Raw genomic sequence first — 12,972 nt, 5'->3', positions numbered from 1 at the left:
GACACCTACACCTAACATCTTATTAAGTAATCATGTATAGAATACTCTCTAGGACTGAGAACATGGGAAGGATATGCACTCTTTGTACTTATATTAGCATCAAAATTGGAGATCCTAGCAAGTGCAGAAAAGAAACAAAATGTATACATTTTAGAAAGAAAGAAGCAAAACTCTTTATTTGAAGATGACAGGGATGTCCCTGCAGAAAATTCTAAGTCACCTACAAATTATCTGCTAGAAGTAATAAGTGACCTTAGCAAGGGTATAAGTTATAATGTCTACACACAATAATCAATTGTATTTCTGCATTCTAGCAGCAAACAACTAGAAAATGAAATGTAAAATAATTCCATTTACAATAGCAGCACCGACATAGGAACAAATTTAACAAAAGATGTGCAAGACCTCTATATAGATGAATACAAAATATTAATCTGTGTAATCTATGTCTGAGCCTCTCAACCATCACTTTCCATTTTAGTTATTTTTTTAACTTATTTTTTTATTGAAATATAGTTGATTTACAATGTTGTGTTAATTTCTGCTGCACAACAAAGTGACTCAGTTATACACGTATATACATTCTTTTTTATGTTCTTTTCCATTATGGTTTATCCCAAGATATTGAATATAGTTCTCTGTGCTGTACAGTAGGACCTTGTTGTTTATCCACTCTATATGGAATAGTTGGCATCTACTAACCCCAAACTCCCAGTCCATCCCTCCCCCATCCCCCCTCCCCTTTGGCAACCACACGTCTGTTCCCTATGTCTGTGAGTCTGTTTCTGTTTTGTAGAGAGTCAACCATCATTTTCAAAGCAGCAAATTCATTGTAGGACAAGGTGGAAGCAAATGTCAGACTTTCTTCTCTGGGCTTCCCTGCCGTCCAGGATTGTGGCTTCTCAGTTCTAGCTGCCTTGGTAGCCCTCCACTAACCTTCATGAAAGGTTCCAGATGAGCCAAAAATTCTTGAGGATTATAAGAAAATACTTTATGTTAATAATCTATTAAGAGTTCACATTCAGACAACAATGCCATGCATGGCTTGCTCTTCCCTGAGACTCCAGAGGGCTGTGTGGTTGGCCCTGCCTCTACACAGCATGGCCACTTTACACACCTGCTGTCCTCTGCCTCCTGCGAGCACACACAGTTCAGCTGTGTGACGTTCTGCAAGTGACAACACACACTGTGAAAGCAGCCTGGCCCTGCAGCAGCTCTTCCATCTATGACATGCAGAAAATAGTCAAGAAGAGTCCCTCTTTCCCCCAGGATCTACAGAGTTTTCTTTTTTTAGGTTGCTCTTATATAAGTATCACTCACCATGAGAGAGCTGCTAGGCCTAGCTATCACACAATATGTCACATTCATAAAAACAGTAAACATGCAGGCATTATTCTACTTAAAAACAATAAAACCAATTTAATTCTAAGGCACATCTTGCTCCCAGTATTTTATTTTTAAAATACTATTAGATGTCCATGACATCTAATCTAGTTTTAATACAAAGGTATTTCAACTTAAATATTTTCTCTGAGGAAATCAGATATTGTTTTGGGCAAAGCTTTTAAATCATAATAAAATAGTTATGAAACAGCAAAAAAGAGAAGATATGTATATCTATACAGAGATGTGTTTATACATATACCTACATATATTCATATATATGTGGAGAGAGAAGCACTAGTACGAGTTAGCTACATCATGTTTATGGATTAGAAGCCTCAGTATGGTTAGGATGTTATCTTTCTCCAAATTGATATATTTACTAAAACCAATCCAAAACAAAGTCCTTGCAGATTGATGATATTCTTTTTTTTATTTTAATTTTTCAAATTTATTTTTGGCTGCATTGGACTTTGTTGCTGTGCGCGGAGAGCACTAGTTGCGGAGAGCGGGGGCTACTCTTCGTCACGGTGAGTGGGCTCTAGGTGTGCAGGCTTCAGTAGTTGCAGCACGTGGGCTCAGTAGTTGTGGCTCGCGGGCTTAGTTGTTCCACCGCATGTGGGATCTTCCTGAACCTGGGATTGAACCCGTGTCCCCTGCATTGGCAGGCGGATTCTTAAGCACTGCACCACCAGGGAAGTCCCAGATTGATAATATTCTTGAGGATTGGGTTAAGGTTTGGATTTACCACACTAAATAATGTGATGCTCTGTTCCTTCTCAACTGATGTGGATGAAAGGATGAGAATAGTGTTTGGGGAAGATTTTTCTAAAAATTGTATGGGATGGATTGAAAGAAGAAGAGGTTAGAATTTGGGAGACTGGAATCTCTTAAGTTCTAATGGGTTATAAGGGGCAAGGATTGGGCTCAAATAGCCGTGGAAAGGAAGGAGAGAGTCAAATGCCTTTTGAGACCAAGTATATGCCTAGGTATAAGCCAGGAATGTGGGGTGCAGGGTCTCTATAAAACTCCTTAAGTTTGAAGATGCAAGGTCTTTGTTTTTAAAAAGCTCTCAGTCCATGCAGGGGTCCTACATTATCAATAACTACAATATAGTGTGCCGTGACATGTTATGGTGAGATGTGGGAAGAACTATGGGAAACACAGATGAGAGCAATTAATGCTGACAAGTGAGCATCAGAGAGAGCTATAGAGAGGAGATGCTGTTTAAGCTGGGTGATGGAGTCTTAGTTAAGTTAGAAGACAGTAGCAAGGGAAATGCAAGAGGCATCAAGTGCTAGGTTAGTTCAATAAAGGGCAAAAAGAACAGTGTGACAGGATATCTTTTCCTTGAGGGTATTGGTCAGAGATGAAACTGGAAAAAATCGATTGGGACTGAATCATGGAGGGTCAAATACCATCTTCTACTGCCCACTTTTCTCTCTTCTCATCATCTTATCAAAAACATGAATCTCTGTGTGCATACGTCCTGTGAGTGTCAACACCATAATCCTATTTGCCTCCGCCCTTGGCTTAAAGTTACATTCTACTAATGTCTGTATCCCCGTATTTCTGGGAGAGCAATAGGGAGAGAAGGGGCAGTTTGCAAGCTGACTGGAGACTGTATTTACAGTGAGGATTTCCTTTCCTTGGGAGTTTTACAATTGAGAATTAACCTGCATAGACAAACTTTTTTTGTGATCCTCCATGTTACTGTATCGGCAGCCCTATCAATGTATTCATTCAAAAATATTTATTTGTGTAACTTTCTCATCTACCTATCAAATCAACTCCTGATATCCAGTGTACACAGAGTAGAAAGATTAAGGTCTCTCTGAGTTTTCTGGGTCATAAGTCTAGCATCAAACTCTGAAACTTTTCTAATAAAGAGAGTAGAAGTCACAAAGGGTTAAGTCGTTGGGGTCTTGGAAAATAATCTAGATGGGTACACCAGTGCCTTTTGGGAGTGTTTTAAAATCTTTGTTTCTTTGTGACTTAAGGAATTTCTGTCATCATAGTTCAGAGAAAGGAGGTCAGGAGAGGCTGGAACAGCAGACATTCACCGGAGAAGAAAGAGTGAAGACTGACTGATATCATGCAGTTTGGGTGTGGGTGTGTGCAAACACCTACAACCGTGCACTCCACGTGCCTGTGGTTGGGAGAAAGGGAGGAAAGGGTTGTGCAGACATAATATTTTCTTTAATCTCTTTGCTGAGTGGACTTTGGAGAAGAGCATGCGTAAGTAAATAACTGTGGCATGGTTGTTTGTCTGTCATACACATGATACTCAAAGGGACTCTATAAAATCCTGTAAGTTAAGATGCAAATAGAACTATTCTGTTACCAACTTTGATGGTTACCCTAGTATTTCTCTTCCATGATGGTGAAATTACTGAGCAATTTTCAGCTTCTTTGATTAGTTGAAATGTTCTCCTACGAGCTTCAGATGAATTCACGGTTATGCATTATATTTTCTTCAACTTTCTTTACAATGCTCATTCTACCCGAATATGGATAAAAATAATTGCTACCTCTTTGTAAAGTTCCAGCTCAAATCTCCCTCCATCAGAGCTTTACTGATCCCCTGGTCCTTGGCCATCTTGCTTTCTGAGCCCTGTGGAATATAACAGGTGCTTAATAAATAATTGACAGTTGTCTAGTAGATTAGTTTTTGTTGTTGTTGTCATACTCCACCTCCTTCCAACACCTACAGTTAGAAAAGACAATATGCTTGTATTTAATATTTTTCTAATTTTACTATTTTGTATGACGCAAAGCATTCCGTCTGGTTTAAGAGCATAAACTTGGAGATGTAGTAGGAATTAGGGACTATAACTTTCCCTCCAATGCAGGAATTTTCTATATAGCTTCCTTGTTACACTCCTCTGTACTCTTACATAAGTGACTCAAATACTCTGAGCCTCATTCATAAAATGGGGACGACAATAGTACTCACCTTTATTAGTTAGGAACAGATCTGGATGCCTAAAACCTAAAATAGTGGTAGCTTAAAGAAGATAGCATTTTATTTTTCTCTCTTCCAAATCTAGGAAACAGGCACAGTGGCTTCTATCTTGTTTCTTTGCTATGCAAGGCATCTATTCTCATGTTTACCTCACAGTCTGATATGGCTGCTTTAGCTCCAGCCATCATGCCTTCCCTGCAGCCAGCAGAAGGGAGAAAGAGGAGGAAGAGAAGGGCACACTCTCTCCCTTCAAGGACACTGTCCATAAGTAGCAAACCATTTTGCTTATATCTAATTAGCACTAACTTACTTGTATTACTACATCTAGCTGTAGGGGAGGCTAATAAAGGGATGGCCACTAAATTTCACTAAAATTCAGAAGTTCTATTATTGAGGAAAATGAGAACAGATTTGGGGGGACAATTAGCAAGTCTCTGTCACCCTACTGATAATTTTATGAGATAAAAGATGAAGATGTTAAGAAAAAAAATGTCATGAAGAACTTAGGGGTAAAGCAGGAATAAAGACACAGACCTCCTAGAGAACGGACTTGAGTTTATGGGGAGGGGGAAGGGTGAGCTGTGACAGGGCGAGAGAGAGTCATGGGCATATACACACTAACAAACGTAGTAAGGTAGATAGCTAGTGGGAAGCAGCCGCATGGCACAGGGATATTGGCTCGGTGCTTTGTGACAGCCTGGAGGGGTGGGATAGGGAGGGTGGGAGGGAGGGAGACGCAAGAGGGAAGACATATGGGAACATATGTTTATGTATGACTGATTCACTTTGTTATAAAGCAGAAACTAACACACCATTGTAAAGCAATTATACCCCAATAAAGATGTTAAAAAAAAAAAAAAGATGAAGATGAAATGAGATAATACGTACACTGTGCTTAGAACATGCCTGACATACAATACATGCTTAATAAGTATTAGCCTTTGTTTTTATAATTAAACATTATAGGCAGTCATTCATTCACTCTATTATTTGTTCAACAGACATTGAATACCTACTATGCTGGACATCATACCTCTCCTGTTTAAATCTTTCTATCAACAATGAGGAGAAGACTGCTGTCCAAGATAGCCTGTCCTTTGTGGAACAGCTCTAAAAGTTAGGGAATTATTTATCAAACTAAGCCAAAGCATGCCTCCCCAATAATTCATTTGTTTTGGCCCTGATCTTACCTTTTGAAACTATGAAACAAGCCTTTTTCCTCATCTCAGTTCTTCAAATACATGAAAATGGCTAATAAGCCTCACGCTTAGTTTTCTGGCTCTAAACAGGCATTTTGTTAACTCATTTATTTAGTGTGTAGTTTGACAAACTTTTTCTGTAAAGGGCTAGATGGTAAATATTTCTGGCTTTGCAGGTCACATGGTCTCTGTCACAATTTCTCAACTCTACCACTGTAATGTGAAAGTAGCCGTGGACATTATATAAATGAATGGCCATGACTGTGTCCCTATAAAATTTTGTTTACAAAAACAGATAGCAGGCCAGATTTTGGCCTGGTGCTATAGTTTGCTAGCCCCCTGATTTAGCCCATGGAAACTTACCAACAAGGTTATTTATGACCGATATTCCCCTACTCTGAAGCTGAAAACTTACTCTGTGACACTCCTGATTCTTCTTATACCTTTCATTTCTTTTTCTTGCCTTACTACAAGATTTGGCTAGGATTTCTAGCTAGGATTGGCTAGGATTTCTAGCACCCCCTGCGTCTCCATAACTTTACTTCCTGGCCAGTCATTTCCCTTGACACATTATCTATCCCAATTCATCTCTAGCTTGGAAACGCTACCTTGACAAGTCTTCTCTTGTTCTGCCATATTCTTAACTCACATATTGTTTGACCTCTCCCAGGCTGGCCCTTCTCCAATCTTCCCCACATACCTGTGCACATTAAGAAATGAAGAATCCTTTTTTCCATCCCTTTCTTTTTCAAATCTGTTAGACTCTGATCTTCATTCGGACTTCAGCTTTTCTTCAGTTAACAGTCTAATGCTAACTATAACTCTAACCAAACCCAACTTCCCTCAAAGACAACCTAGAGGAGATAGGTAGAAAATTAACATTTACTGATGGGCCAGGCACTGCTGACATTTGCAACATGTATGTTTCACTCCAATGTTATAGATGTGGTAAGGGCAGTTCGAGATTGATCATATAACCAGCTGTGGTCATGCAGCTGAGATTCAGGGAGTCAATCCCAGTTATAGAATAGAAATTCAAATTTGACTGGACCTGAGGAGTGGAATGTGTGAATCTGGCAAAAGTAATTCAACACCATGTCACAAATACAACAGAGTTGCTAAACTCTGGTCATCTTCTCTCATCAAGACATTTACAAGGCATAGAATAACAAACATTTGCACTGAACTTTTGGTTTTCAGAACATTTCCTTCACAGTTTTATGGAGTAGGTGATTTTATTTCAATTTTACAGGAGAGGAAATCAAACTGCAAAGTGGTTAAAATATTTGCCGGAATTGCCAGGCGGCAGTGTCTTTCTGTTTCTCTCTAGGAGAGGCCACAATTGCTCTTCTCGTAAAAGTCCGTACACCTCTTTTCTAGCTAACTCCGTTTTGTCTTTCATACCTCAGCTCGGTCATCATCTTTTCCAAGAAATACTTCCTGCAGTCACTCCCACCTTGTGCCCACCATCTGATTTAGATGCTCTTCCTCTGTGTTAACCCAGATCATCATCACCTTATTTGCACTGTATCTTAACCGATGAAGTATTAACTTGTAAGGAAATCAGGGGCACATCCTTGCCTCGTTTAATTTTGTACTCAATAAATATTTGTCGAATAAAGGAATGACGTGAGCTGGAGCCAAGTCAGTGCTCCAGGGAGTCATTTTCCTGGGATGTTGCTCAGTCCTGGTTACACCTGGAGGCAAAACAGAAACCTCAGCCTCTTCCAGAGACAAACGCAAATAAAAGAGGATTCTCCCAGGAGCCATCGATCTCTGTAGCCAGGGGACATCCGAAATTCAAACCTGTGGGGTTTTAGACTAGATAGCAAAGAAAGCAGCATAACTATGGAGAAGAGCGTAGGTTCTAGAGTCAGGCTTCTTGGATTTGAATCCTGACTTCACCATTTTCCAGCCGTGTGATCTTTGGCAAGTGACTTAGCTTTTCTCTGCTTGGGTTTTTAATCTCTCACACGTGGATAATGATGGAACTCATCTATATTAGTTACTTATTGCTGTGCAACGAATTATCCCCAAAACTTAATGCCTCAAAACAATGAACATTTATTATCTCACAGTTTCTGTGGGTCAGGAATTTGGAAAGGGCTCTGGTGAGTGCTTCTGGCTCTGGGTCACTGGTGAGGTTACAGTCAAGAAGTCGAGTAAGGCTGCCTTCATGTGGAGCCTTGACTGAGGTTGGAGGATCACTTTCCAAGGTGGCTCACTCAAGTAGCCGTTGGCAGGAGGCTTCAGTTCTTGCCACAGGGAACTCTCCTTATGACATGGTAGCTGATATCCCCCAGAGAAAGCAAGAGAGGAAGAGCCAAGAAGGAACTCCGATGACTTTTATGAGCTATTCTCAGAAGTCATACACTGTTACTTCCATGACATTGTCTGTGTTAGAAGGACATCACTAAGTAGAGCCCACATTCAAGGAAAGGGGAACCAGTCTCCACATTTTGAAAGGAAGAGTATCACAGAATTTGTGGACATATTTTAAAACCATCACACTATCTGGTAGAGTTGAGTGAGAATTACATGAGATAAGAATTATAAAATGCTTAGAACAGGACTTAAGCAGCACCTACCTTGAATTACCTTCCTCATGGGTTAGAAAGGATGGATGAACTGTCAATCTGAAGGCTTTGGCTTGAAAAATTACATTCCTCTAAAAAATGGAGCAAAGATATTGAAAGCTGGTGCCGTAAGCCATTAAAGTATTCAGTATAGTTCTTGACATGAAAAGTTGTTCATGTTTTGAATTTTTAAAAGCAGGTATAAAACAGCATGTACAGTATGATCTGGTATTTGTGTAAGTATATACTTATACCTCTGTATGTTAATACATAGGGAGCATTCTGGAAGGAGGTTCCTCATAGTATTAATCATGGTTATCTCTGGGTGGTGGAATTTGTGTTAAGGTAAAAAAAAATGTGTGTGTTTTTCTGCATCGTTTGAATTGTTTTATACTGAGCATATATCCACAAAAATAAGAGAGGCATTTTCCAAAGAAAATAAAAAAGAAACCAAGTTGGAAGGAAGACACAAAAGGTGGAAAGGGTTAGGATGTTGTATTAGGACGTTGCTGCTCTGGGTGGGTTGGTTTGTTCCTTGTGATGTATATGATCGATAGGGTGTCCTCTGATCTTCAGGGTAGTTGTGAAGACCTGCATGTGCTGAAAGCAGGTGAGAGTTTGTGACTGTCCTTGCTTGAGGAGACATATATGTAAGAGAAGAAGGGAAGAGCAGAAAAGGAGGAAGCAAGGAGAAGAGGGACATCTGTGTAGCAAAGAGCAAAGACAGGGTGAATCTGCTGTTGACAGCAGAGCCTGAATGCCATCAGTTGCCTTGGGAAGAACAGCTTTACCTATAAAGGAACAGTATACTTGTGATGGGCACCCTATGGGCCCAGAGTGCCTTGAATATCCTTTATAATTGCACTTGCCACATTGGACTGAAATCTGTTCAATTCTCTCTCCTTAATAGACTTGCAAGCAGGTCCTGGCTTTCTAGCCCATTACACGGTTCCCAGCAGAGAGCAGGGTTCAATAATTTGGAGAATAAAATAGGCTAAATTATTTTTTTAAATAATGTCTTTCACAAATTGAAAATGTTTATGTCAGTTGACATTCAACTGAATAATTTATTCAAATGAAACAGAGGGAGTTAAAAATGTATATACTTTATGGGAAAAAATTAGAAACACTGCCCAAAGATGCTCTTTGAAAGGTTTAAATCTATCATTTGTCTCCCATTTGTTGCATCTGTTCTTTGTTCACCTTTTCCTTTTTTCTGCCTTCTTTTTTATTATTTGAAAAAAATTTTAAGATTCTAATATCTTTACTTATTTCCTATATTTTTTTTCTTAGAGTGGTTGCACTGGGGCTTATAGTATACATCTTTAGCTTATGACAACCTGACTTTAAGTAATGTTATCCCGATTCATGTAGAAAATAATCTTATAACAATATATTTCCATTTCCTCTCTCTTGACCTTTGTGCTATTATTGTCATATATTTCACTTCTGCATTTGTTAGTAACTCCACAAAACCTTGTTACTATTTTTGCTTTAAATGGTCAGTTATCTTAAGTTATTTAAAAAGTAAGAAAAAATTGTATTTATCCACATATTTAACATTTTTCATACTCTTTATTTCTTTTTATAGATTCAGATTTCTATCAGGTATCATTTTCCTTCTGCCTAAAGGACTTCTTTTACCATTTCTTATATGTAAGTTTGCTAGTGATGAATTCTTCCAGCGTTATATGTCTAAAAAGTCCTTATTTCATTTTTGTTTTCAAAAGATTTTTGCTGAGTATAGAAGTCTAAGTAGGCAGTGTATATATATATATATATATATATTTTTTTTTTTCCCCCCAGTACTTTAAAGGTTTACTCCACTGTCTTCTGGCTTGCATTGTTTCTATGAGAAGCCTGCTATCATCCTTATCTTTGCTCCTCTCTACTTCATGTGTCTTCTTTCTCTAACTTCCTTGGCCTCTTTGAATTCTCAACTACTTCTCTTTAAATTAGACACACTGTTGGGTTTCATCTGGGTCCCACCTCCCTCCCCGGTAGCCTAAAAACTCTTAAGCTATAAGCTCGGGCATTTATAGAGCTCACCTTATTTGTTTTTTTCTTCTTTCAGGGATCATTGTTCTATGTTGCCTGTTGTTCAATATCTGAAAACCATTATCTCATTATTTTTTTCTGATTTTTTTTCAGTTGTTTAAGGAAGGAAGATAAATCTGGTCTCTGTTACTCCATTCTGACTGGAAACAGAAGTTCTGAAATACTGAATCAGAAAAATGATACCAACTTCTGATTGCAAAACTCCTTACTCAAAATGGATTCGTAGTTTGCCTTAGCTTAGAATTATGAGTTCATGTTTGAAAATCTGTTTAGTGCCACAGTGTTTGACATTATCCCTTTTTCTCACAGGATACATTCGAACTGGATTTTTAAATCATTGTAAGCCAGTGATGAATCAGAGGTTACAGAATGCAATGTCGAATAAAAGTCTTCGAAAGAATTGCTTCAAATGACCAAAGAAAGAAAATTGATCTACCGCCTTAAAACCTTGATCTCGAAGAGCATACTGCACATGGTAGGAAGTGATAACTGGGGAAATTTATGTGGCTCTTAATGCACCTAAATGAAGGAATTGTCACTTTGTTTCTCAGAGGGCTTATACACCTGAGATTATTTTAATAACCCATAGTTTTATTAACATTTTGACATGATCACAAACGGGGAGAAACAGCGGTAGCTAAAGCCTGCTCATTGGTCACGATGACTTCTGAAGAAATGGCAGCTTATGTCCTCAGACCTGTGACTCAGCGAAAAGTGATATCTGCTCAGTCGGCTGTAGATGAAAGTAACGATAAGGTCTCGGACATCAGTGTTCCAAAGACGCATCCTGTCGGGCAGAGCGGGGAGACTTCTCATACCATCTCACAACTGACCAAACTTACAGAAGAACCTTCTGGAAGCAACTTGCCCCAGATTCTCTCAGTAGCAAGGGAGAAAATAACGAGTGATGAGAACAGTAATGAAGAGTGCTGGGAGAAAAGCATACCAGACTCTGTGAAAAACCTTAACGTTAACTGCAACAACATACTGAAAAACCATCAATGTGGCCTTCCTCAGAGCCAGTTTTATGAAACGTGTGATTCTACCACAGAGGAAGGCCTGTGTTTGGAAACTGGAATCCCTTCTTCACTGGAAAGAAAGGTGTTCCCTGGAATTCGACTGGAAATAGACGGACCTCCCGCGGGCATTATTAGTCCATTAGGAGCTCAATCAGCCATCTTAGAGACGGGCAGGGCACACCCTGACAGCAACATGGCGGTATTTCACTTTCAGTATGAAGTTGACAGAAGAATGTCAGACACTTTCTGTCCCCTATCGGATAACTTGATTTTGGATGATTGTGGAAACTGTGTACTACCTGCTGTTGGTGGGGAACAAAAGAACAATTACATGGCGTATACTTGTAAACTGATGGAATTGGCAAGTAACTGTGACAGTAAGAATAGGCAGCTGCAGTATGATCCTTGTGACCCCTTGAATGACAAATACTTGTGCTTTGAAGGCTCTTGCCCGAAGGCCGATGTAGTATGTTCAAGTGACAGCTTTTGCGGGGAGGATTTTATGGACAGTCCACCTGCCAAGACCTTTCTGAGCCATTTTGAGGACTTCCCTGATAATTGTGAAGATGCAGAAGAAGATTTATTCAAAAGCAAGAAGGAGCGGTCCACTTGGCTAGTGAGGAGATTTTGTAAAAATGACAGGGAAGTAAAGAAATCTGTATACACTGGGACAAGGGCAATTGTGAGAACTCTGCCTTCCGGTCACATTGGGCTGGGGGCTTGGAGTCACGTTGATCGGAAGAGAAACGGTCTCTTACTGCCTTGTGGGAGAGTCATGGAACGGCTGTCAACAGTGGTGACGAGGCAAGATGGGGGCCAATGTCCGTCAGAAGCCCAGTGGTATCCGGTAAGAGTTAAAGTTTTTTTTGATCAATTCTTTAAAGTTGAGTTTTTAAAAATCCAAATCTCCGTTGTCTTAATTCATGGGAAATTTTCAGTTCTGGCAAATGACTCTTAGAGGAAGCATTTGTAATTTTTGGAAACTAGTAGACCTAACACATACTGGAATTGATAGCTATCAAGATTGTGTTAATGCCACAACAATATAAGTAACAAAATACACATACATATGTCATCAGGATAGGAGAAATTAGGGAGAGCCCCTGGTTACTGTACACAGGATTATAAGATGGAGACAACTGAGAGTGGGAAACGGGCTCCCTCAACTGATTGTCTAGTTGTGTCCTTTGGAGATATATGCTTCTGTCCTCTTCTGCCATGTAGCTCATTGTGTGCTCTTAGGTTGCAAGGCCTAAAGGAACTTAAATCTGTTTTCCTCCGTTTTCTAGCCAATGCTCCCAGTTTCTTCCCCCTTCACCCTTTTTATGCCATAGGTTCTTTTGGCAATTTGGTAAAGTCTTTAAACTGAGAAGAGCACTTTTAAATGCATCAAACGAAGTACAAAGGATCATAAAAGACACAGGTTATGTGGATATACGTTTATCAAGATAATTTTGAAATTGTAATATAGCAGAGTACTGTAATGGCATAATGCAATAATGGCATCTAGCAATGTGATAACAATCATAGTTTCAAAGTAGTGATGAATGTTAGTAGGGAATGGTTTACCTGGGGCTTTCCCAGTTTTAGCACTGCAAGTCCCATGTTCTGGGAAGCCACTCAGTCTTGGGCAAACCAGGGCAGTTGGTCACCCTAATTGTAAATACTATTTTAGGTCTCGTCCGTGACTATAATATATGGAAATATCTGTGGTTTCTGTTGGTGGCAAAAAGCACAGGTACTGCCAGTATTACTGAAGTTTGTTGCTTACA

The 12,972-nt window shown here is 39.4% G+C and overlaps 1 protein-coding gene across 1 annotated transcript in view; it reads left to right on the top strand.

Annotated features, from left to right (window-relative positions):
- Positions 1–12,972, top strand: part of PLCE1 (phospholipase C epsilon 1) — a 315,415-nt gene that overhangs the window by 29,626 nt on the left and 272,817 nt on the right. The window contains exon 2 of the mRNA XM_060285871.1: positions 10,491–12,047. Coding sequence (XP_060141854.1) covers positions 10,842–12,047 — 1,206 coding nt within the window. The 5' untranslated portion in view covers positions 10,491–10,841. The remainder of the gene's footprint in view (positions 1–10,490; positions 12,048–12,972) is intronic.

Source organism: Globicephala melas, chromosome 16, assembly GCF_963455315.2.
Source record: "Globicephala melas chromosome 16, mGloMel1.2, whole genome shotgun sequence".
Lineage (NCBI taxonomy): Eukaryota > Metazoa > Chordata > Mammalia > Artiodactyla > Delphinidae > Globicephala > Globicephala melas.
This window is presented reverse-complemented; position numbering and strand designations above follow the sequence as displayed.